The sequence below is a fragment of the Etheostoma spectabile genome, chromosome 4 (genome assembly GCF_008692095.1).
Source record: "Etheostoma spectabile isolate EspeVRDwgs_2016 chromosome 4, UIUC_Espe_1.0, whole genome shotgun sequence".
Taxonomy (NCBI): Eukaryota; Metazoa; Chordata; class Actinopteri; order Perciformes; family Percidae; genus Etheostoma; species Etheostoma spectabile.
The window spans coordinates 11,212,750-11,239,597 of NC_045736.1; the positions used below are offsets into that span (position 1 = coordinate 11,212,750).

At 38.7% G+C, this 26,848-nt stretch overlaps 2 protein-coding genes and 1 long non-coding RNA gene across 5 annotated transcripts in view; 1 reads left to right on the forward strand and 2 right to left on the reverse strand.

Annotated features, from left to right (window-relative positions):
• LOC116687870 (uncharacterized) overlaps positions 1-1,188 on the reverse strand; it is a 16,553-nt gene extending 15,365 nt beyond the window's left edge. The window contains exon 1 of the long non-coding RNA XR_004331651.1: positions 1,176-1,188. This is a non-coding gene — a long non-coding RNA (uncharacterized LOC116687870). The remainder of the gene's footprint in view (positions 1-1,175) is intronic.
• Positions 1-12,783, forward strand: part of LOC116687868 (synaptotagmin-2) — a 35,856-nt gene extending 23,073 nt beyond the window's left edge. For 2 of the 3 annotated variants that reach the window (XM_032513556.1, XM_032513557.1), the window contains exons 2-9: positions 762-987; positions 1,121-1,278; positions 3,783-3,917; positions 5,047-5,214; positions 6,200-6,367; positions 6,985-7,102; positions 7,604-7,737; positions 7,889-12,783. In XM_032513556.1, coding sequence (XP_032369447.1) covers positions 786-987; positions 1,121-1,278; positions 3,783-3,917; positions 5,047-5,214; positions 6,200-6,367; positions 6,985-7,102; positions 7,604-7,737; positions 7,889-8,104 — 1,299 coding nt within the window. In that variant the 5' untranslated portion in view covers positions 762-785 and the 3' untranslated portion in view covers positions 8,105-12,783. The remainder of the gene's footprint in view (positions 1-761; positions 988-1,120; positions 1,279-3,782; positions 3,918-5,046; positions 5,215-6,199; positions 6,368-6,984; positions 7,103-7,603; positions 7,738-7,888) is intronic. The other variant, XM_032513558.1, reaches the window with a different exon arrangement.
• Positions 12,784-13,686: 903 nt separating this feature from the next.
• Positions 13,687-24,317, reverse strand: LOC116687869 (protein phosphatase 1 regulatory subunit 12B). Its single transcript, XM_032513559.1, has 7 exons — positions 23,994-24,317; positions 18,916-18,932; positions 18,635-18,764; positions 16,427-16,528; positions 15,963-16,013; positions 15,806-15,856; positions 13,687-14,027 (listed from the first exon to the last, which is right to left on the reverse strand). Exons 1-7 carry the CDS (start codon positions 24,087-24,089, stop codon positions 13,941-13,943), a joined length of 534 nt encoding a protein of 177 aa, XP_032369450.1. The 5' UTR covers positions 24,090-24,317; the 3' UTR covers positions 13,687-13,940.
• Positions 24,318-26,848: the final 2,531 nt, after the last annotated feature.

Consider the following 26,848-nt stretch of genomic DNA (forward strand, 5'->3'; position numbering starts at 1 on the left):
AGGGGTTACCTGTATTTTGTGCTCAAGTTGAAACACTTTCAACTTGGGCGGACGCATATTCACCTCACTTTCCCATGGCAAATTCTACCCACTCATGTCTTTGTATGCTATTGGGACGCCTCTAAAATTCTGTCTTACATTCGGTGAACACCGCTAAAGGCTCACAAAGTCTTCCTGGAGTCTTGCTGTCATTGTGAGGTTGCCGGGCAACCAAGGGGTGTATACTATCATCGTATTGTATCATCATGTGTAGATATGGAACAAAAAGATGCACTTTGTTATTTAGTGAGCTTTTAAAGCTGCTTGCTCTTAAAGACATGAGAGTATCACAGTATCAGTATCACGAGTATCACATTTTGCATCTCTTAAAAAAAGACAAAAAATGCGCCCTTTTTGCCAGTGATGTTGAACTATTTTAATATAATAGATTCAAAGATAAGTAAATTATCCAAAATTGTTGTTGGTTTTTGAGCACTACGTTTAAGTTTGTTCTTCTAGTCTGTAATACGCATCAGTTTGATGTTTCCCACTCAGCCAAAAGAAACTGTTCAATGATACAATAAATTGTGTTTTAAGTAGGCTACAGTAAAATCCAATAAACACCTGTTACAATGAGCCTCAGGAGTAGGTATATCCTGAAAGTCTTTTAATACAAATGAAGATAAAATACTACACGTTTGTACCAAATGCCACCGCTGAGGTCATGGCACTACAGTTCTATCTTATCTTCCCTTTCTGTCTGATCTGTGTGTGTGCCTCAGGGACGCTGCGCCTAGTCTTTGACAATGAAGTTCAACTTGTTCAGGCCACAGGCTGTGGCGGCCGCTGAGCCCACCGGTGTCACCACCGTAACCATGGCTCCCACTCCGGCTGTCGTCTCCACCTCGGTGCCGGACACCTCTGGCTCCAACAACACCGAGATCAGCAAGAACGACATGTTTGAGGAGATCAAGAGCAAATTCCTAAATGAAATTGACAAAATCCCGTGTAAGTATTGCTGCTGTGCATCCCCCACTTCCTGTGGAAAAGCTCTTCATTTGACAAAACGTTACAATTTCTTTTGTGAGAAACACCGAAGTCCCAAGTCAATCATTGACCTGTTGTTTTTTGAAACCGACAGTGCCGCCTTGGGCTTTGATCGCCATCGCCGTGGTGGCCGCGTTGCTCATCCTCACCTGCTGCTTCTGCATAATCAAAAAATGCTGCTGCAAGAAGAAGAAGAACAAGAAAGGGAAGAAGGGCAAGGATGGCTTCAACATGAAGAACATGCAGGGCGAGGTATGACGCCTTGTGCCTCCTACATGCTGAAAAAGTCAGGGTAACAGGATGTTTTGGGTGATGTTTTCCCTTTTCTTTTCTACAACAATTGATCATTCCAGTTTGAATTGCTATTTATGCCATTTATTGCAATGCTTTTATCCATTTGAATATGTCTCTAGCTAACCAAATTTGATCTTTTACCAGCAGCTTTTGTAGCCCAGGCTGTAGAGGACACAAGGAGAGCTCTCTTTCCCTCCATTTATTCGCTGTTATTGTTGTCGTGGTCACTTAAACGTGTAACGTATTTCATTGTGGGCCCCAATGGTGAAAAATGACACACTTTGTTAGGGGTGGCGAAAAATAATTATGCACTGGGAAGTGAAGAGTTTGTTCAAAAAGCTTTTTTTTTTTGATGATTTTTATCATCAAAGATGATGGGTGAAGGCATGACTCCCCAGGAAATATTTGTGAGATTTTGGAAGCAAAATATAGCAAATCAAAACATAAATGTTGGATTATTTTAAGAACTTATCAACTAACATCACCTTAAATGGCCCTGAGCTCAACTGACAGTTAATTAAAACACAATGGGAGCCCCCCCGCCAAAAACAATTGCCATTTTTCATCATAATTGTGGTGTTGGTGGTGGTGTTGACTGCCTCTCTTTTTGTAGTGTGTTTGGTGTCTTGTGAGTTGAATCTCTTCCTCTCTCTGCTCTCCTCCTTTTCTTTCCCCCCTGCGTTGTGTCTGTCTTGTGTGTGCCTCGTGTTTCTTGACTGTGGTGGACTCCCGCTCTACGGTAGGTGGATAGCTCACGTTGACGCTCTCTGGCCCCCCGGGGCGGAGGGGGTTTCATGGAATGAAAGTCGTAGCTTCCTTTGCAACTCTTTTTTTATTTTCTTTTTTTATTTTGTTATGACAGCTTGAGAATGTAACAATCCAAAGCTATGATGTCCATAAACCCCTAGAGAGGAGAGTCTAACCATCTCACGCATTGTTCCGGGGACAATGTAACTGTAACTCACCCCAATATGAAAAGTATTGGCCTGAAGAGATGATATGCAAGACACTTTTAACACTATTAATCTGTGCATGTGGTAAAGGGCATGGTTGGTTGTTTGGGAGACATGGAAACGGTGATGATAAAACTGCATGAAGAGCCAATTACTCGCAAATCTGTCCTTTTCATTGTAGCGCTCAAGGAGGAGGTAGGATGTGGAGACACTGGAGGGCCTGAATAAAAAAAATAAAAAAAAAGAGTACAACCAATTCAAAGTCAAGGTGAACTTGGCTAGGAGGCTTAAATTGAACTAAGACTCAGCTATAAATGCTGAAAATGTTGAAACATTTATTGTAATAACGGTGAACTGAAAAGAGGCTTTTTTTGGTGACACATCAAATTAAAGGTGAAACGAGGCATGCAGCAGTGGTGGTAGACGGTTTCAAATCCTTAACTTAAGTAAAAGTAGGGCTACTAATACCACACTGGGAAAATACTCTTTAAAGAACGTAAAAGTCCTGCATTGAAAATCATGTATGTAAATATCATAAGTGTCACAATTCTAAGTGTTTAATCGGCTAATTCATTTCAGCTGGACTTGTAGGCCGTTATACTGTTGGGTATAAAACACTATAATTTATAAACTACATGTGTTTTGTGTGCAGACATCTTAATTTGTAAAGTTACTAGTAACTGAAGCTGTCAGATATTGTAATGGAGTAAAAAGTACAGTATCTACCTCTAAGATGTAGCGGAGTGGATGTAGAAAGTAGCATGGAAAGAAAAGACTCAAGTAAAGTACCTCAAAGTTGTACTTAAGTACAGTACTTGAGTAAATGCACTTAGTTCCATTACACCACTAGCACGCAGTTTAACACACGTTTGGGATTTTAACTTTAAATATGAAAGTTGTGAATGTAGGATTTAAAAAAAAAAAAGCCATCTCCCTGCGCTGAATATTCAGCTATGTCTTATTTGCCTTTTATCATTTTAGTATGCATTGGCATTTGCTGTTGTGAGCTAGTTCCTTTGGGGTTTTTAAATAAACGTTTATCTCCTTGTTCATCCAGTAAAAAAAGCCCTTTAACAAAAGAGAGAGCAACGCTAATTCCTTATTTCACTGGAAAACTGCATTTATCATCCCTCTTGATGGAACTAGCATGCAAAGCCCCGACTGACTCTGGCTGTCACTGTGCTGCACAAGCATGTTGAAGGAATTGCCCAATGTTAAAAAAACAGAACCCTGAGAGGACAAGCTGTGCCAAATTATGAAAATATAGGTATAGAGACATGTATTTATGTGTTACCAATAGAGATTTGTGATCTTGTAAATGATAAATCACTGGTTGTTATCATCAGGTGCTGTGCAGGTAAGCAGTAACCAGAACATGTATCTCCCACGTACAAACACCTGGAGCTCCAGTGTCTGTGGCATGCTGGCTGTCATGGGGAGCCCTGTAGTCCGGTCCCCGATGCCCTGGCCTTTAACGCCCGGTTTTGTCTTGTTACCTTCACGCCACAGATACACCAGGACGACGAGGATGATGACGAGGGAGAGACCGGCCTGACGGAGGAGGAGAAAGAGGAAGAGGAGAAAGAAGAAGAGAAACTGGGGAAGCTGCAATATTCTATAGATTATGACTTTGAAAATGCAAAGGTCTGTGGTTGCAAATTCACACATTGGCAATGGTATTTTTGAAGCGTTGTAAACAATTTCAGATGGATTCTTAGGGAGTGTTTCACATTTTGATGTATATTTTTCATATCCTTTTTACATGACATTTACCCAGTAGTTTAAGAAATACACTGATCAGATTTCTTGCTGACTGAAAACACTGATCATATCTGCAGGCTGAACGTACAGGTACAGCTAGCAGTCGGTTAGCTTAGCATACAGACCGGAAGCAGGGAAACAATTAGCCTAGCTCTGTCCAAGAACAACACAATCCATCTGCCAGCAACCACTAAATCTCAAAATATGATATGTTAATAAGTGAGCTCTACAGGAGTCGGTAGTCAGAGTTTCTCACCCTCAGACAAAGCCAGCCGAGCTGTTTCCCCTTGTCTTTTTTACTAAGCTAACTGGCTGGCATGTTGAACGGACATATTTGAGATTGGCATCAATCTTCCCCTCCATCTCTCAGCAAGAAAGCAAAAAAAAAAAAATTCCCAAAATGTCAAACTATTCCTTTATGGTCCGAACCTTGAACCTTTCTAGAAAGCTTGTTTGGTGGAGCAACATAATAATCAATTTAAAAAAAAAAAAACGACAAATGAAAGAAATAGTTTTGCAAGGATTCTGGCTTAGAGAAGGGGAACACATTTGTCAGAGATTCAGTAACTTCATCATCATTACTGTAATGCTCTCAGCGGCATATGGAGTGGTATGGCAAGATTTAATGAGGCTCTGAGTGCCGAATCCAAGAGGAAATCCCTTAGATCAAGTCAACATAAAACAGAGTGGCAACGACTAAAATGAAATGTAAACTTGAAATATGTCTGTTCTTCTTGTCACTAATGTATTAGCTCAAACATATACACACCTCTATGGTACAGAAAAATCACAATGTGTCAGCTGTGTGACAGTGAAGAATCCCTCTGACATTCAAAACGGCTCCAGTCGTGCAAAACTTATGTGTGAGATTGATTGCGTAGTTAAGTTGTCAGATGATGTTATATGACGAATCTCTGCAGCAGTGACCCTGACACAAATGAAAACTTTTTTTTTTTCTTTTTTTTTTTACCTAATGAAATTCTTGCTTTTGTCCCTTACACTCTGCCCACAGCTCACGGTCGGCATCCTTCAAGCTGCGGATCTCATATCCATGGACTCAGGTGGAACCTCCGATCCTTACGTGAAAGTCCAGCTTCTGCCTGAGAAGAAGAAAAAGTTTGACACCAAAGTCCACAAGAAAACACTGAACCCTGTCTTCAATGAGACATTTGTATTCAAGGTCAGTCTTGCCAATATGCGCGCTGATGAAATACTTCTACAGTTGGAGAATTTGGTGCAGAAGAGGGGTGCGTCTTGATTTCCAGTCTGCACTGCTTCAATATGAATCAGTGCAGCTGTAGACGGAAAGAGTGGCATATATGTATCAAAGATTTATGGAAGCTAGTGAGAAAGTTTTTGTTTTTATATAAAATGAGGTGCACAAATAATCCTCCTTACCCACTGCCAGCGTGTCCCTTTCTCACAATGTGTGTACTCAGTGGGCTGTGCAGCCTACAGTACATGCTGCTCTGTCCTGGCTAATAAAGCCCGCAGAGACTTTCCAAGTCTCGCTGGATGCTCTGCCTGCCTGCAAATTTGCAGCAACAAAAGAAAACATCTTATTTTACCAAACGGCTGACTTTTCACTTCCAAACAGAGCAGAGGAGATGTTCGTTGCGACATTTAGTGTTTCCCTGGGAAGGTTTATTTGAGTTACTTTCTGAATTGAAAGGTATTTAAAGAGACTAGATGCTGTCTGCAAAGGATGGTAGCGTATCGAATTATTTTCATTTTTCATTTAAGAAAAGTTTCAGTCAGCTGGAGCAATCCGAGATGACATCATTAAATTTAATGGAATGGATTTGTCCTTACCCTGTATCATTTCAGACACTTTGTGTTTAATTTCAACTTTGTTTAGCCTTGGCAGCTTTCAAGTCTTCACTCATTTACTGATTTTAGCGAAAAATAAACCAACAACATGTATACATAACGTAATTTCCAGTCAACCTGGATTACCTGGACCAGCTAGAAGAAATTCCTGTGAACATGTGTTGAATTTTCCAATTGCTAACAAATATTTAGAGTCAATTCTGAAAATGATTTCTTCCATTGTATCTTTTTCATTGACTCATTATTTTAGGATTTAATTTGCTTTTATAGTTATATAATCACTAATGGAGAGGTATCCAGGTATAAAACGACATAACGTTGTGTCTGTGGATCAGGTGCCCTACGAGGAGCTCGGTGGGAAGACTCTGTCGATGTCTGTTTATGACTACGATCGGTTTTCCAAACATGACGTCATCGGAGAGGTGAAGATTCCCATGAACACCATCGACCTCGGGCGGCCGATCGAGGAGTGGAAGGATCTGGAAAGCGCAGATCAAGAAGAGGTGCTGTTAAGAACCAGAACTTTGGAAATGATGCTTAGAAGACTGAGATAATTGATTGATATAAAATACAATCATTTTCTTCTTCATCTTGACTTGATAACATTGTAACATCTTGTAATTCTAGGCCAAGATATTTGAGACATTTTTCATACATAATGTAATTTTAATGCAATTTTAAGGGGGCCAAAGATACCCCGCTGCAGCTCCGCCTATTCAAATTTTGAAAGTTTAGAGTGTATAAGGGTTTTTAACATTAAGATGATTGTTGCAGCAATTTTAGGGTGTGACATGGATGGTTTCATATGATACCAATATCTTCATTATTGTTTTAAAACGGAGCCTGCTACAGCCTCTTTAAGACAGTCTAGTTAGGGGGGCCAAAGAGGGGTCCTCCTGGCCCTTCTTAAGAACTGCAATTGAAATGAACTCTTTTAAGGAAAAACCACCAGGACAACAATATCCTAATTTAAGACCAAGATAAAAAAGTGCAAGGAAGCACACGTCAGCTGAGTGCATTCTGCTTTAGCCCATCATCATTTTCTAAAAAGAGTCATTTGCTGTCGTCGGCTGACGAGCGTGTGTCATTTCTGTCTCTTCTCTTTGTGCTGACGACTCAGCCTGAGAAACTCGGAGACATCTGCATCTCCCTCCGTTACGTCCCCACCGCCGGGAAACTCACCGTCTGCATCCTGGAGGCAAAGAACCTGAAGAAGATGGACGCCTGTGGATTATCTGGTAGAATCTGAATCTACAGTACTGTTACTACAGTTTAGGCTTCAATTTGTGTTTGACTGATGTTTCCAAATCCAAGACATGACAATAAAAAGAAGGCCTGAAATGTATGGAGATTATAACATGGAGAAAAGAAGCTTAGGCTCTGCATACTTCAGCTTAATGCATGTATTTAATGATGAACACTTTTGGTCCCTAGAACCTAAAACATTTTCTTTTGACAAAAGGGAATCTCAAAGTTTGACTGTGTTTTGGCATGCAAGTGCATTCAGTTCACAGTTAAAATTCAGCATAATCAAAATCATAGGACATATATCGCAAAAACTGAGCATTATATCAATACAGGAAGTAATCAGAAGTAATCAGGGGATCAAATAATTGAAATGCATATTAGATATGACAAAAGGGAATTAAATATTGCCGAAACATAAGGAACTACTACTGTACATTGCAATAACCTGCCTTGAAGTTCTCTAGTGCTGATCATAATGACGCCTTTTGCAGATCCTTATGTGAAAATCCAGCTGCTGCAGGGGGGTAAGCGTCTGAAGAAAAAGAAGACTACAGTGAAGAAGAACACCCTCAACCCCTACTACAATGAATCCTTTAGCTTTGAAATCCCCCTGGAACAGATGCAGGTACAGTACAAGTAAAACTAAAATATCAGTAAATGATGATGAATCAGCTGTGGGTCAAGCAGAGTGTCGTTTCTCCACTGTACAATTAATCCGCACGCATATTTTGATGAAGAATGAAGAAATGACACGCACTCTATTGTTCCCTTCTTAGAAAATCCTGGTGGCGGTCACAGTGTTCGATTACGACAAGATCGGTAAGAATGACGCCATCGGAAAGATCTTCGTGGGCAGTAAGGCGAGTGGCCTGGGTCTGAAGCACTGGTCCGACATGCTGGCCAATCCCCGCCGCCCCATTGCCCAGTGGCATCCGTTGCAGCCAGAGGAGGATATTGATGGTCAGCTAGCATCATTGAATGCAAAGAAGTAACACGCTCCCCAACCAGCTAATGTACTAACTCAGAGTTCAAACCCGCACCCCTACTTTGCATGAAACCCATGACTTAACACGTGACGACTCGTCACGAAACCTGCTCAGCAAAAAAGAGACATCTTAGAATATCCGCTCATTCATGGTTAAGTCGCAAAAAAAACACTCTTTTTAAGCATCACATTTCACACGTTAGTGTATGCTGAGAAGAGTGGCGTTGAGTTATCGGGTGACTGGTTCATGAACGGTCGACTGTTGGTCCTTCTTTCATTTGAAGAAACTTAGAAACTGATTCTTAGGGTGCTGACACTGAACGAAAGTCTTGGTGAAGACAATGCTGGAAATAAAGCTTTAGTTTAGTTTATAGAGCATGCTTTACTTACCTCCCCACTGCTCTGCATAAACCACGCCCAGTATTGTATCTTGCTATTAAGTGTGCTTTTACCTGTAATAGAGAGTATTGTAGTATTGGGTTATTTCCTGCATAGAGTCTGTTTTAGTCTATTGACGCAAAGATATTTAATTGAGAATGAATGAGGTCAAGATCACTGAATGCAGAGGTCCATGTTGCAATATATTTTTAAGATAAATCTGCATGAATGATTGTCTTCATTTTATCAGCTGACATTTGAGAGGGATACACAAACAGTAGCCTACATAACACGGTATGGAGCAGCTGTCTATTCTGAGTTGCTTGTTTTGTGTTGCCATGAAGGCAATGCGTCTATGCATTTAGTTCCAACACACATCTCTGTGTCTTCAGACAGATCTAATGTAGGACAGGAATACAAGGGTGCCTTTCCTGATATGACACTTTGAGAAATAAAGTAAGCTTCATTGTTTAATTTCGAAGGGAAACTTTTGAAAATCATTCAGAAGTAGTCAGGGACACTGTGAATGTGCCATGTGGAATCTGTCTTGAGCTGGGTTGACCACTTGGATGTAAAACCTTACTTATCTGTGGACAAAGTAAGGCTACAAAAAGGCTTATCAATGATGTTTAAACCAATTATGACTAAGCTTCTTTTAAATTCTGCTCTTGCTTGCGATAAACAGTGCCATCTCACTCATTTTTCTGTTGATATCCACTTAACGGATTATGTGTCTTTCTCTGACGGCTGTTGTAGCTTACCAAACATTCTGCAGTACACTTCAATACACCAATATTTTTTTTGGTGGAGCAACAGGAGGATTTCTGTCAAAGACAAGATGTTTTTATAAAGAACGGAAATTTGAATTGTAGAAGATGTAGCCGCACCTTTTTAGAGTGATATTTCAAGTACAAAATGCAAGATTGTAGAATCTCAACAGGGCACGTGTTACATAAAAAACATACAACACAATACACATATGTTGGACCATTTTGCTGCAGAATCTAGCATGTATCATGCCTCGCAGTATTTCATGTTGTTTAGATCGCTCACTCCACGGGCCAAACGCTTTGTAAACCTTGGGCCAAAGTGCTGCAACATAGTGGTGATTACAACTTCATCACAGGCATACGCTGTTAGACTGGTGTGCAGAGCTACGGAGGCAAAAAAAAGCCCATTAGGATTTGAATCTTATATGTAACTAATCGTAAAGTTTCATTACTAATAAATACCTAATGTTGACATTTTAATACTTCTGGAGTTATAGCATTGAAATATTTAACTTGGAGAACTATTTGAATTCATGTGATTTAAATTTGCCACCTTGACATCTCAAAGACAACATTGTTTTTTAGATGAATTCACATTAAAAATCTATGAACAAGTTGCTCTAATTCAGTTGGGTAATTTTTGGATCAGAAAGGAGTTCATTTAGACACCAAAATTCAGGATGAAAACCTAAAATCTTGAAAATGTTGGCTACCAAAGCAAAAAAAACAAAAAAATCCCCATATTAGTTTCTAGGAGTAAAATATAGACACAGATAGTTTTTTATTTATTGTCACAATAACCAATAGTTACAAAACTATATTGTAGCAGTAGCTATATTTCTATAACATGCTGTTTGATATAATCGACTAAAGAGAAGCTCAGATGAGAGATGGGACATTGAGCACACTTACATTGTCAATCAGAATTTATGAACCCTCCTGTAGTCCTTGGGTCAAATTTGACCCCTTTAAAAAATGTCTGTATCTTAAATACGGGTTTCTTTTTAACCAAATTACCCCAAAAAATGGATTGGATTCCATACAACGCTCTTTGCAAATACAATTGATCACTTTCATTCCTGACTAAACTCATCTGTATGTTCCTCTGAGCTCAAAATGAGGTATAATTCTACGTAAATGAGGGTTTTTGACCATGAAATCCAAAAAGTACTGTAAAACTAGTGGCAGTAAGGGGGTGTAAGTGAAAACTAAAAAAATCACGGAAATTCAAGCTCTTTAAAATCAGAAAGTTGGTTTTCAAAATAAAAATTTGAATTCCGTAATTTCAGTGGTATTTCAATTTCAGCGTTATATATTGAATATTCAAAGCTTTTAATTATTACTGCCTTGCTTTGCTTTCATGGGAGGCCATATTGTCACCAGAAGTCATTCTGCAGAAGGCTAAACATCAGCACACTGATTGCTCCATGCACAGCACCACATCCTCCTATTGTTAATAAGCTACAGCATGTATTCACAAGATGATGTAAATAGTAGCATGTTTTAAAGAGGAACCATAATTATATTGTGTATGTGTGTTTGTGTTCTGTGTCATTTTTGATAATAAAATGGAGTAAAAAAAGAGTATGCACTGACTGCAAAGTGTACGTATTTTTGCTGAATGAGACTGAAGATATGTCTGAATATCCCATGTGTTTGATTAAAGCAGGGTTGCTTTGTGAATCATATGTAAAAAATGAGAAAAAAAATCCATATTTGCCATAATACTGCATGGTTGTCTGGTTTTCTGTCATTGTTTGTATGTGTCCTCTAAAACCAAACCTAAACTCCATCCGGTCTTCTGATATGCTTGGGCTACAAGTCATGTAATTATTGTTCATTTCTGCTTGCTTGTGTTGGTCGCTGACCGGTAAACTGTACATATTTCAAAAAAAGGAGAACATTTGCCGGCTTGGTGATTTTCTATCTCAGTGTACCATAAGTGTTGCCTTCATTTACTCCTGCCAGATGTAGTTACAGTGGGCAACTTAATCATTTTCCTTCATTAAACTGTACCTTCTCATCTTATTGCTATTCAAATAAACCTGCTTGCATATGTCTGATTATACTTTTTAACAAGAGAAATAATTCAGTAACTTGCATATAAACTAAACTAAACTTTTAATGGCATTAGACAGTATTTTATCACTATATATTTGCCAGATTAGTTCTGAGAAATATTATTACTGCATATTATTGATGCAGTCCTCTTAAGGAGCTCCAGTCATGTAACTAAGCAATCAATAATATTTTCATTCCAAATGCCTTCTCATGGATGAACACACAGTTTGACTAATGGATTGCAATGGGATGAGCTGGTGTTTTGTCACTTGTGCATGCTCTGAGATATTGATAATGTGTCCACTGTGTCATTTCCAATGTTGGGATTTATTAACCCTGTGTGTTTTTTGTTTTTTTTAGTCACTGTCATTTACTGTCAGAGAAACCTTTATTTACAACCTACAGTGCATGAAGATGAACAATCTTTATGACAGTCCTTTCATCATCTTTTAGAGTATAATTCAGCAAACTCTCTATGTACACAGGGCTGAGAGGAATTTACATAACACACACATTTTTCATGTTCAATGTTGAGTCTATTCTGAAGTTTCAATTCCATAGTGTGGTGGCAAAATTAAGTTCAGATCATGGAGGACCGCCAGCTTACATCCTTTTCACCATGTGTGTCGGGTCATCCTTTGCTGGGGGTCATTTAATATACTCACTCTCATCTATGTATATACATACACAAAAAACAGGAGACAGAATCGAATGGGAGCGCATTTATACATACATACATACAGTACATACAGACATACTTACAGTACATGCATACATACATACATATACATACAAACAGCACACACAGACACAAATACAGTACATACATGCATACATACATATATAAATGCACTCCCATCAGATTCTGTCTCCTGTTTTTTGTGTATCTGCAACAGGACCAATAGAGCCTGTATTTGTCTTATGGCGTTGTGTAAATGGACTGTATGAGTCTTTCACGTTTCTGCAATGCAGGCAACAAAATCCCCGTCTTCCTGGGTCTCACAAGCTATATTGAGCACAGAGCAGACCCAAACAGTGCAGAACAATATTCGCAATGCAATACTGCCAACCTGCTGCTTCAATAATGCTTCCTCTTTAGTCCTCTTTTTTTTAACATAGCCATGATACAGACCACCCAAAGGCCTGATCCTCATCCGACCTACTCCATCGGGCATTCACTTTCCGAGCGACATAGACGAGGGAAATGCTTGAACAGCTTTCTTGACTCTTGTTTTTGTCTTGTTGTAGAGGTGTGTCAATAGTTGTGCCTTTTTGTGAACTGCATGATTTATTTCTGTACAAACTCCATGTTTTCCAGCAACAACAAAAAAGGGAACAAAAAGACCACACAACTTGTACTCATTAATCACTCTATGTAGAACTGAAATACTCAAGGGAACCAAAATATGGGATGTGGTCAGGACATATCTGTGTGTTGTCTAAATGTAATCTTAGGAAAATAAAGGCATTTTAAGTAGCCTCGTCCCGTGTGGTGTGTAAATGGAATCAGACGGTGCTTTTCCGCTTTTGGTCAGTGGGTGGCATCAAATTATAGAGCATGACAAAAATACTAGGAGTGTTGAGTGGCACGTGTTGTCAAACCAAACAAAATGCAACACATTAGCAGAATGATAAACAAAGATGCTAAAATATATGCAAAACACACTTCAGAGACTAATTTGAGGGCTGTTCTTGATGTTATTCATAATACATAATAATCCAAAGCAAATATGAACAGAATAGAAAATGAAATCTCAGTCTGGCAGGGATCCAGTGATTGTAAGATTATCAATGGGACTCATTAAATCTTCTGAATATGAAATACAAGATAAATTACAGCAAGGGCAGTGCTTCTAAAGCTAACATAATAACATGAATAGAACAGGTCTTTGTGTTGAGTCGTGATGATTATGAAATTAAAGTGATATACATAAATAGTGAAACATAGATGGTGAGGTGATGTTTTTTTACAGTGTGTTCTGGGGACAGGTAGCCAGCAGATAGTGAGGAGATGTTTGTTGTGTGTGACAAAAAATATTGTCGCCTAAAAAATCCTTTAGGGCACCTTTAAGGCTCTTAAATCAGAGGTGACACTTCCTCTTTCCTAAAAGAAAATGAAGCTCATGAATCATCCACTTTCCCTGATACATAAGAGCTGATTTTCAAGGTCTGCATGTGGAATGGACAAGAGAAATATTGCAGTTTCCATGGTAATACCTCCGTGGAAATACCTGCAATATTTTGTCCATGTATGTATCTAGGGATATTCTTGGTATGATCACACAGTTTTATAAATGCCTCCCTCCTGGACAATTTGTTCATGTAAGAAAAACACATAAATGGTTGTGTTGGCATTTGCCTTTTTTTGTAGACCTATTTTATGAATATATAAAATACTTATTTTCTGTCAGGGAAGGTGCTACTACTTTGGATACAGTACAGTAACAAGAAGCTTTCACATCTGATGTAAAATGTGTCTTCGTCCCTGCAAATGTTAGTTACTCAACAGGCAAAGTTAAGACTTAAGTTTCCAACATTACTGGAAAACAGAATACATGAATGAAGGAGGAATGCAGGTATGGATATGGCTTCTGGTATCCGTCACTCTTCTTCTCATCCTTCCTGCTTCTCATCTCACTTGGACAGTTTAGTGATGACCCGGATTAAAGCTCCATTTTCGTCCTTCAGTCTCTGGTTCTCTATATTCAGGTCTGCTTTAACCTGAAGAAAAGAGCGTGAGACAACTAAAGTGGGCACAATGTAAAATGACATGTTGCTCATAACCTGGGGGGGTAGGATGTGGGGAGGATGTCAGGGTAGACGGATGGGACAAACAAACACAGGGGAAACAAAGTCACTGTTGACTTATTTGAACTTATTTTACCATATTTTACCTTACTGTAGCTACTAACATCATGTACGCTCGTTATGCAACAAACATACTTCCTAAACAAGCAGTTTGAAAAACTGAAAAACCAAAACTTCAATTAAAAAAATCAATATAGCTTTTTTTGAAGCAACACAAAAATTGCGTTTGTTAGTATTAGAACGCTGACAATATCGATGACGTCACTGGCATGGTAGGACCTGCGAAGGTATATAGGCAACGACTGCAGCATATTCTATACACACGAAAATGAGTCATTTTAATGGCACGGGTTGCGCATTTGAGCCTGTGAGGGACAGGCCTGTTGGAATTAACCTCACCAGTGACACTGTTGTATCAAAAGCACAGCTTTCCAAATAGTCTGCCACTAACAAATGCTACAGACTCGAATTCCAGGGGCTGTCGGAGGGTTAGCCCGTTTTAAGGCTAGCCATGAGTTGAGGACTGTTTTTTTCCTTGTCAAAGGTAGCCTGTGGAAATGTGTTGTAACCCCAGCTGCCTTAGCCCTATACAGTTCCTTACTGAAGCCAGGGGGCAATACGGTATGACCCCCCCAGACTTCTTTCTTTCCGTTTCCCCAGCCATATGTCCGCTAGCCTCCGACTCTTTGTATGTTGTTCCTATGGGTGCGCTGCTAGTGCTAGTTAGCCACGGAGTAGCTTACCATGCCAGTGACGTAGTAGATGGTGGAATTCCAACATGGCGGCGCCCGTGTAACAACAACCACACTTTCAACTTGCCATTTAACAAATTCACCCATTTTTATAATTGTACCAGTGAGAAGAAATAAAATACATCTGTTATATCACCATTATCCAAATTCCAGTTCAATTCATCTTTAAAGCTGGATAGCTTAACAAAAAATATTTTTATGGACAACTTTCTTTTTCTTACTCATTTGAACATCCTTTCGTATTTTGAGGCCTTGTCCAAATTCCCATCCCACTGTGAGTCGCTCTAACAGCTGTACGTAGGCTCTAGTCCAATGGCTGTTTTACATTTCTCACTTTTGTTCCCGCTGCTGAAAGGAAATTAGTTTTACAATAAAAGAGTCATCTGATTTGGATGAATCTGGGCAGTTCATTATGATAAAACAAATACAATTACACAAACACACACGTACTCTCTTACAGTTCCTCATTTAAACACACACAATAACAGTGCTTCTCTGTTGTGAATATCTATTTTCAAACCAGCATCCCATGTTTGCTCAGCTCTCATTCACAGATAACAAGAGGTTGTTGTTTGCATCCTCTTGGGCATAACACAGCAGACATTTGTGAACGTTAGGCTCCAGATGAATACTGATGGCTCGGTTGCTGCAGTGTCAAAGTGCTCACACATTCCACAGCCAGCAGAGCATAATGGTGACAAATGATGTCAGCTAAAACCACCATAGACAGAGCCGCTAACGCCACGGCTCCAAGTCCCTCAGACCCTTTACACTGTTTGGATTTGACTGTTCAGTTTTCTTCTCACGTCAAATAAGCTTAACTTTCTCCTGCATAAGAGATCTTGCAATATTTATACTACTACTATATTTTTTAAGGAGACAGAATATGAAAATAATCAAGTAAATATTAAGGTGAATAACATTAGAACTGTGAGTTACCTTTAACTGTTCTTCCATATCTGATATCCTCTTTTTTAGACTCCAACTTTCCTACAAAAAAGATAATTCAATAAAAAAATAATAAAAATATGAAATCAAGATAAACACTTTGAACTAAAACATTGTTATAAGTATTAGTATAACGTTGAGTGGTTACCTTTTTTTCTGTCTCAAGCATGTTGGAGCCACAATCTCCCACTCTTCCCCTCTGCAGCAATGACAGGTTATTATCAAAAGATTATAGTATAAATCAATGAAGCTGTATGATTATGGGTGCTACATTTTCTGAACAGTGAGCGCAAGTGATGTTGTAAAAATATCCAACATGCACACAACAACTCTGAAGCGGCTCACTGTTATTATTCTAAAATTCAGACCTGTAATGTGACAGTAATGACATTGCAGCTTCCTTCTATAATCGCTATCCTTCATGTCACATTTATCATACATTAGCTAATATCAAAACGAGAATATGGAATATATGGGATCCAGGTGTGACAAGAAAAATCTGAATTGCCGAAACTTTTGGGTACATTTTAAATTGCCTCTTCAGCAACCATTTTCTTCACTTCTTTCACACTTTGTGTTAGTTCCTGTACGTTAACTGTGTGTGTGTCGTACCTGTGCTCTCTGCAGCTGGTCCTGAATCATGGCCAGTTCCTGTTTACTTGTTTCCAGCCTCGACTTGAGTCTTTGATTGGTAGCCAGTGCCTTTTCATACATCTACATCATAAAGTATGTACATGTCAGCGTTTCAGATGAGTGTTTGATTGTTTTCACAGCACACAGCCATAGACATCAACAGCCACAGTTTGTGTGGTAGTTTTAACCGTTTAGTATGCAACTAATGCTTTGCTTCATTGTTGAACATAACGTTGATATTTTTATCACCCCATTGACGACTATGGACTCTGGTACAGGTACTTTAAAGCTTCCCAGATCACGAATCCTAATGACTTTAGTGTGTATCTATTACAATGAACTGGTCAAAATGTACACTCATCCAGTTAAATAGCTCAACATCTACTGACTGGTGTGGCACAAAGGTGCGTATCTTTGTTTGCAAAACTAATGCCATTTTCATCGGCAGATGACACTTTGTGTTTGGTGCTAAATAGTAAATTTTAGCATGCTAACGGCTAAACTAAGATGTTGAGCAGGGTAAACATGGTAACTGCTAAATAGCAGTATATTAGCATTATTATGGAGAGCGTGTCAACATGCTGATGTTAGCAATTAGCTCTAAGCACCGCTGTGCCCAAGTAGCTTCACATGGCTTTTGATTAATAAACCGATCATTTAGTCTATGAAGCATCAGAAAATAGAGAAACATACCTATCATAATTTTCAAGATAATGCCTTCACAAATATATTTATTTGGTCGACCACCAGTCAGAAAACCTAAAGATATTGAATTTACAATGACAGAAAACCATTGTATAAAACAGAAAAATGTATCCAAAAAATGTGCTTAAAAAAATTACATCAACCAATTATCAGTTAGAAAAACTGTTGCCAGTTTGTTTCTGCGCACCAGCTAATGGGACTAGTTTTTTCTGCTCTACTGCTCATGTAACATTTTATTGTGTACTTTCATTTTGAAATTTTGTCTAATTCACATTGAAAAATTGTCAAAGGCTTAGCCATCTTGTGCTATATATACATATATATATTTACATAGATATATAATGTACACTACCGTTCAAAAAGTTTGGGTCTTTTTCTGGCCATTTGAGCGTTTAATTGACCCCACAAATGTGATGCTCCAGAAACTCAATCTGCTCAAAGGAAGGTCAGTTTTGTAGTTCTGTAACGACCTAAACTGTTTTCAGATGTGTGAACATGATTGCACAAGGGTTTTCTAATCATCAATTAGCTTCTGAGCCAATGAGCAAACACATTGTACCATTAGAACACTGGAGTGATAGTTGCTGGAAATGGGCCTCATACACTATGTAGAGATTGCACCAGAAACCAGACATTTGCAGCTAGAATAGTCATTTACCACATTAGCAATGGATGAGTGTATTTCTTCAAAGTTAAGACTAGTTTAAAGTTATCTTCATTGAAAAAGTACAGTGCTTTTCCTTCAAAAATAATAACCTTTCAATGTGACCCCAAACTTTTGAACGGTAGTGTATATAGGATGTCCTTTTATCCATCCTGTAAAGCACCATGATGACTTGATGAAGGCCCTGTGCTGAAAATCATTGGTTAAATAAACTCTTTAAAGGCAGGGATGGTAAGCTTAAAAAGCTAGCAAGATTTGAAAATAGCAGCTCCTCGGGGGTCTATCTGATCCCCCACCCCCCTCCGACCCACACAGAGACGTGCACGAGCACCGCTGTGTCGGTGCATCAGAGCAGAGCGGAGAAAGGATCATGTCTCATTCAGCGGTAAGCAAACACCTAATATTATCAATCCGCATGTTTTAAACAAACATGACTACTGTTAGCAATGCAGCGATGATGCGTATTGAGCTCAGGCTCGTACAGGGGAGGGGTAGAGTACCTCGACGGGGCAAGGAGGCTTTTCATTGGCTCTTTCCAAACTGACCGCCAGCCTGTGATTGGTGGGTGTTTTTACAGGATTACAGCGGCTACAGATGACGGATCTTTTTCACTCCTTTTTCAGAGGCCTCATGTTATTTATTGCTGTCGAGGTGTAAAGACCATTTTAAACAATATATAAAAAGTGTGTACTGGAAATAGTTACCAACCACGCCTTTAAGTGAGTTTATTAATTGTCAAGGGATTGCATTTAGCTCTTTTGTTAGTTTAGCACCAAAACAACTTGAAATATCATCAACATGCAAAGTTCATCACCTGCCTTTTTATAGTCATTGTTTGCTGTCTCTTCTTCTGCTTTTTTCCTTGCAGACAGTCTGTTCTCCCGCCGTAGGAAGTAGGACTCGGCGTGGTTTGTTGACGTGTCGTTGGAGACATCAGACGAGCTCAATCTGAAAACACAAGACAGGTATTAACCACTCAACACTCAGCTTCTCTCAGTTACTGTCAGAGTTTAACGTCACAGAGACACTGATTGATTGTCTCAGGCAATAATTGAATCTTCTTTTGTATGTCTTGATGGTGTGAATTAGATTGGCTTACCTTGACAGTCTCTCGTGCTAAAAGAGAGGAGAAATGTTTTAGAACTGGCCATCTGACCAAATTGAAAAATGCAACAACCACTTCAATGTTTTTTTTTTTTTTTGTAAGGATAGTCCTGATTATCTTACCCAAGGTACTTAGTCCTAACTGAAACCTTACTTGGCCTAAACAAGTCATTTAACCCCATCATGACCCGTTCTCTACTTCAGCGGATGCTCATTGCTGCACAAATAATGACATCACACAGCCTGACTTCATCATTTGTTTGACAGGCTGTTTAATCGCAATGAGAGATTTATAAGGTACCATGTGGAATCAAATCCACAAACAAGGTTTTATTTTGTACCACGTCAACCATTTCCTCCGCATAATATTGTAAACATGCAGTCTCAATGCACACAGGACATATTTTAATATTTTACAATCAGCAAGTACATGTATTATTGCTAGATCTAGAAAGCAAAGCGCAGTGATTCTTTGAAGTGACAGAACCAGGAATTCCTCATGAAAGGCTTATAATCTTTCTAATATATATATATATATATATATTTTGTTTTTACAGTTTTCCAAGAAAGGATTTTATGGTCTGAAATACCAAGCCAAGTTAAAGAAGGAGAGAGGAAGTGATCCGTTAAGTAAACTGACAAGCAGAGATAACTAAACACATCCAAAAAAGGTAATAGCTCTGGCAGTGGCTTTCACAATGTGTTCACTATTGTCGGCTGAAGTTGGAAGGGTTATGGGGATTCCTTGGTGAGACATTTTCTAGCAGAAGACCAGCTAAACAAGAAAAAACTCACACTCCATTACAAAGATGAGAAAATGTTGCATGATACAACACTGCTTTTGGTCACACTGCTAGTAAAGACACTATTCTTCTAACTAAATTCTCTTATTTAGGGGTTATGATGATGATGATGGCGTTGAAGCAAAATCTCCCATAGATGTTCCATTTGCTTTTCATCTGGTGACTGCGAAGGTCATAGTGCATGATTACATATATCCTTTTCACACACGCCAAACTATTCAGTTAGCCCTGCGGCTGAATGGAAGCATCTGCATTTAATATGTTTCTTTGAGCAATTATTCAGAGTTTTCCTTTCATTTTTGGCCATCTGTACACACTTATATAAACATATTCATGTTTATTACCCTTCACCCTTGGATTACATTACAATCTTTTAATTTGGCATTTTTGTCCAAAGCCACTTCTAAGTGCATGCAAACTTTAAAAAAAAAAGTAGATGTTATCAAATTTGGAAATGTGTCGCTCTCAAACAAACATCTAAAAATGTATTTAGTGCTAAAATACAAGTGCTTAGGTTATTTTATTTTATTTTGGCGAGGCTCTAGAGATAGCATTCTTGGTCTCTCGGTCAGTCTACCACTTTGGTCCAGACTGAAATATCTCAACTATGGAATGGATTGCCATGACATTGTGAACAGATAGTCAGTTCATTCATAAATCCCATTGACTGTCATCCTCTGATTTTTCTCTCTAGTGCCACTACAAAATTTGGTTCAGACATTCATGTTCCCCTCAGAATTAATTGTAAAAGCTTTGGTGATCCACTGACTTTTTATCTGTAGCACCATCCTATTGTACAGTATTTTGGTTATGACCAAATACCTGCTAAACTAATGACTTTCACATGAGCTCGGCAAAACGTTTTGTTTAGTACTAATTAGCATAAGCATGTTAGCATGTTGATGTCAGACATTACATCAGCTGTGCCTAAATAAAGCCTCACAGAGCTGCTTGCATGACTGTAGACTTTTTATCTTGTTTCTATATCACTGTTCAACACACAGCAATTTAAAGTGAATTTCAATAAAAGAAGGCATTAAGGCAGTAAGGTCTAATGTTTAAAAAAGGGAGATTTACATGTCCTTTTTGATTATAAAGCAGGTTGCAGTGCCATATAAATACTTTGAAAGTATCAAAATGCTCAATCCAAAAAGAAATTCACACAGCCCGTATTCAGAAACTGTCCCTTTAAACGAGCAGTATGGACTTCTGTACAGTTGTGATGTCACAGACCAGATCCCTGTATCCATCCATGGTCATGACATCAAGCAGGTGTCCTCTCTTAAATATTTAGGCGTGTATATTGACAATGACCTGAGTTGGTGCACGCATTTAACAAATGTCTGTGCCAGAACTCATCAGCGTCTCCACTTCTTGCGCAGACTTGGAGTGTCTGGGCTCTGTAAAAATATCATGTTCATCTTCTATACAGCAACAGAGTAATAGAGTCAATTCTTTGGTATGGTATCACCAGCTGGTTTGGGAATTTGACAGTCAAATCTAAAACTCAGATTTTCAATCTGGTTAAGACGGCAGACAAATTTATTTGAAGACCTGCACCTCTCAACCCGCAGGAGCTTTTTGATCAGGCAGCAATCAGGCCGGCTAAGACCATTCTGTCTTATAACCGTCAAGTTTTGTTTTCACAGTTTGAGCTGTTGAACTCAGGAAAGAGGTACAGGGTCCCTGTGTGTGAATATAACAGGTATAAGCACTCATTTGTTCCTCTCGCAGTTAAGCTCATTAATGAGCAGCGATGAATGCATGCCTATGAATATTTTGATGTATATCTGTGACTGTGATGGAGGAAAAAGATGAATGAAATTGTTTTTGATTGTTTGTTTTTTTTCCTGAAGGATGGCTTTTATCTTATTTTAGTATAGAAAATGGTAAATCTGCAATTTGCACAGCCCTTTGAGTAGCCCACATGTTGACTGTTCATTTGTCTTTTAATTGTTTTTAACCCTGTGCTTGTTGTTGCGTCTGTAACTCTTGCAGCAAAAGTCAGTTACTCAGTGTCCAAAACAAATTTCTCCGTAGGGAGACTAATAAAGGTACTTTGACTTTGACTTTGACAAGGTAGAAATTGTAGAAAGTGCAGCTACAGTGCTACAGTCATTCCCCTGCCGCAATGACCCTGCAGTAACTCAGAAAGTGCAGAAAACGCTGACCAATCAGAGCATTTTGGGCTTTTTCTAAGAAGGGAAGACAGGCGCTAAAACGGAAAAAAATAATGTGTTTTTTGAACATTAAAGCATTTTTAAAAAAAATTAGTAAAACCCCCAAAATACAAGTATGAACCTGAAGAGCATGGTATGGGACCTTTAAGAAATAAAACAGCAAACAGCGGGGATAAATCAGTGTTGCTACATCCTCTTTGAACATGCTGAAGCCATCCTCTTTATCTTTAAATGCTCTTTCATCATATTCTTCATAGGAAAAGCTTATATGGCTTTTAGTTTTTATTATATTTACTAATGGTATCCATCAATCAAAACAGTTTGGATTATCTTGCCACAGTGAATATGGCTGCGGACATGACTTTTTAAGACAGCACATGCAGTTCCATTTTGCATTATGCTCTTTTTTTTGACATAGAGACTTATTCTGACAGTCACATAAACTAAAGCAACTACCAGACTGGTGAACACTGCTTATACACTTCCACGTCTGACTAAATCATAGAGACAGCAAGTGGATTTCAATAAAGAAGTAACAGGGCTTTAAGCTGCAGACACTATGTGTAAACACAGTGATATGCCTCTGCCTCAGACATTTACAAGACCTCTGGATCTTCCCCAGAATCTGATGTCAGCTCCTTTAAGACTCTCTCTGGACACTTGGATATGCTTGGTAAACAGTCATTAATGATACACAGTATGTAGACTTGGAAAAAGCTCTGGTTTAGATTAAGCAGCTTCACATATAAACAGATGCTGATGGAAACATAGGCTTTTGTGTCCCATGTACGTGAGCGACTCTGTCACTAAGCTGTCCTCCAGCCTTTCTAGGAAGTTCTTGCCTGCTGACCAGCTATTCCCAAGTGGAAAATGTGAGCTTCCCGTAGGACTAGCAGAGAGATAAACATCCAGAAATACTGCCTCTGAGTTCCCACAAGCCAGTCCTGAGCACTCCACCCCTCCTCCTCTCTGTTCCCCGTCATCCTTTCTGTTTTTCACCCCATGCTTTCTTTCTTTCTCTCCCTCTCTCTCTCTCTCTCTTCCTGTATCTCTCTTTCTCTCTGTGTCTCTCCATCAAACTTTCCCAAGTGGATTCTTAGTTAACATAAACAAATAACACTAACTGATCCTACCCTGGTTTCAACTTGCAAGTTTTTCTCCTCCATGCTCATTCACATCAACATGCAATTTTATTTCTCACTTAATGTGAGTTAGTATGAACCTTTAGAAGCATGTCAAAGTGTTAAAAGATAAAAAAACAACTTTATTATCTGGGCTAATGAGATATCTGCGTATCATGTAACCACAATTCAATAGCGGCAAATGCCCAAACAAAATCTAAAACCGCCCCTTAAAACAAACTGTTTTATAATCTAATCCACTAACATGTTCCTAAAGTTGATGAACAATTAGCGTCATTCAACACAGCATGCTTTGATAAATAATACACTGATAGAACTGGCAAATAGAAACAACACCATGCATAATTGTTTGTAAGCCAGATTCATTCCACCACAGAGCGAGATGAATTGTCAAAGTATAAAAGTAAATGCCTGCAATGATGTTGCTTTATGAAAACTCATCTCTTGTTAAATTCCACATGCATACACTTTGTCTTTGTTGCACCACAATATAAAGAACATACTGCAATAGCGATAGTGCCATAGACAGTGTAAGGTGGATTAGAGGACATCAGATACAATCTCTAGTTGCATTCCAACAGCTGTCATGTGTAAACAGTGTTTTCCAAAAAAGGACTTTGTTTCAAATGAGGCAGTAAGAGGTCATTCATGGCTACACATCATTTTCCATTGATCATGTAGGCTACTGAAAATGATCTGCCAATGCACACACACACACACACACACACAAACACAACAAACACCACCACACCCACACCACACACACACACACACACACACACACACGCGCGCGCACACACACACACACACACACACACAAAGGCGTACCGCTGTGGATTGTTGCAGACAAATTTGTTTGACAATGTCAAAGCTTTGAGTTATGTCCACCATGGCTAACGTCCTCTAACTAGACAGACACTGACTAGAAGAAAGACAATGTGGCCTTACTCTCAGGCTCTTGGTGGCAGATGAAGTTGGAGAGGAGTCAGAGAGCGACTTTCTGATACGTGGCTGATCATTGTTGTGAGAAAGTAGAGATGACATCGCTCTTGAGCTGCTGGCCTCCCGATGCAGCTCGAATGTGGTCCAAAGTATTTCCAATTTTATTTTTTATATATAAAAGTTCTCTTCTAAAACAAAAAAATTAGCGAAGATAGAGGAACAGTGAGCAAGTGGGATCTTCATGTGATGGTGCTTCATTGAATATCTGATGAGCGTGAAAGAACTGCACAAATGTGAGAGCTGTGGAGGAAGTGGGGGGGACTGGGGAGTAGGCGGGCTGTAGTGTGTATGTGTATGTGTAGACACATGGATCTGACAGTAGTATTGTTCACACGGGTTCTCCAGGGACTCTGAGTCATTCAGCCAAAAATGGAAAAAGAAAAGCATTATTAGTCTTAGTGTTCAAATGTAGCCTAAATGTGAATTTTGCTTACATAGTGTGTATTTCCTTTTCATGAATATTGCATTTTGGTACTGTATTCAGGAAAGTGTGTTTATGATTTTTACTGTAACTTCCCTTTGCATTAAAGATAAGTATAGTATGATTTATTATATATCTTTATTGTGTATGTTTTTTTCAAAGGAGAAACAACCGGAGGAAGAAGTAGATAGTGGACCCAAAGTAAAAACCTTTAATTGATGTTAAAATGTTATTTAAGTTAAAGTACAGAAGTATCAGCATCAAAGTATACTTAAGGTACCAAAAGTAAAAATACTCATGTATATTATATTATTAATTATATACATGAAGCATTGTGTGCACATCACTTCGATGTTGCAGCTGGTAACGTTTTAACTATTTTAAATAATGCTTGGTAGCTTACATTAACCTATAATAATACATAATTATGCATTAGTTGTTTAATTATATGTTGTGTTAATAGCCTTTATCTGTAAGTAGATTGTTGTCAAATAAATGTAGTGAAGTAAAAAGTAAAATATTTCCCTTTGAATAGTGTGGTAGACGTATAAAGTAGCTTGACAGTGAAATACTCAAGTAATGTAGCCTACCTGAAAAACATACTTAAGTGCAGTACTAATGTAAATGTACTAAGTTACATTGCACACCTGAAAACACCTGTTAACAAATGGTAGCTTCTCAATTAAAACAACTTGTATAAATGTGAACAGTAAAATGTAAATGCATGCGGTAGATGACCAATTGCGTGAGATTCGAGTATATAAAAAACCACAGGTTGGTCAGATGCACAAATACACTGCGCTTAGGGTTAAATCTGTTCTTTTAATTTAATCAAGCTGAGGCAGCATGTGTTGACAGTTAAAACGAGTTTACAGACCTTTGGAGTATGTTCCGTGACACAGTTGCGTTCATTAGCACAGGTCATTTGTTTGCAATTTATTCTCCTAAAAAGAGAATCCTAAGGGACTCATGTTATAAATGCTTATGCAATGTGAAAAATACACTTCATAATAATAATAATGATGTATCCTTTATTAGTCCCAAAGGGGAAATTACTATTTACACTCTGTTGTTATTACACACACATGCTCAGTACCTATACATGCACTAATGGAGAGATGTCGGAGTGAGGGGGCTGCCCATGAAAAGGCGCCCAGAGCCGTTGGGGGATTTGGTGCCTTGCTCAAGAGCCCCTTGGCAGTGCCCAGGAGGTGAACTGGCACCTCTTCAACCTACCAGTCCACCGCCATACTTTGGTCCATCTGTGGTGTGGACTTGAACCTGCGACCCCCCGGTTCCCAAACCAACTCCCTATATCCCTATTTCAACTCCCCACACAAAATATTGGATAAGGATTCAAAAAATACCTCCTAAACGTTCTGAATGTTGGAAGGTTGAGAAGTGTTAGTGTTCCAGGTAGTGATACACACCATGTGCATCGTTTTATGTCTCTTTAATCAGTTCCAACCTGAGTCAGAGAAGGACGGCAGTGCAAGCATTGCCCTGCACCTGTTGTAATCTAATGACAGAATTAAATAAGTAGGTAAATAATTTCACAATAATTTCTATTCTTACCCCTATTTTGAGCTAAACACTGTTTAAGCATGTCATCATTTTAAAGATATAAACATTATGCATTTAACGTTCAACTGTTAGACCTCCCATTAGGTTTGACTTTACAACACCTGATAACTGTTCTCCATTAAATATACCTGTCAGCTGGTTTCCACATGGCTATCATGCCCCCCTTTTTGATGTTTTGTCCTAAGAAAGTAACAGAATTACTTCCATTAATTCAAATTATAAAAGACCATTAACTGTTGACTGGTGTCTGGGCAGAGTTGCTACACTTACGTAAGTGTTTAAGTCTTTAAAATGCAACCTCATGGTAACCCAGGAGTCATTTCAAATGAAAGACACATGGTTGCTGTTTCTTCAAAACCAAGGGTATACTGTAGTCTACACATCATGAGAAGGCTAATGTATGAAGCCAGATGTACGGTAGCTAGTTGTTGGATTTCCCCTTTTAGTAATCTTACAACCAAGATAAAAATCATGATCACAGCTTTTTGGTTCCTCTTTCACATTGTTGATTATTCTTCATTATAGTAGTGATCAGGCACCACCTGCTGGAAGAACATAGAACTTTAACCTTTTCATAAAAGAGCTTCATGACCAGAGAACACTATGTACCAATGGAATCATATGTACTCACATATGTACCATAAATAACGTCAGGGAGAGAGGCACTACATATGTATGTGTGTAAAATTACAAGCAGTAAGTACAGTCACACTCATGTTCTCTTTCATATTGCAAACAACTCTTGACATTTCACACTCTCATCTTGTCATGAGTTATTTAATAAAATGCAGGTCAT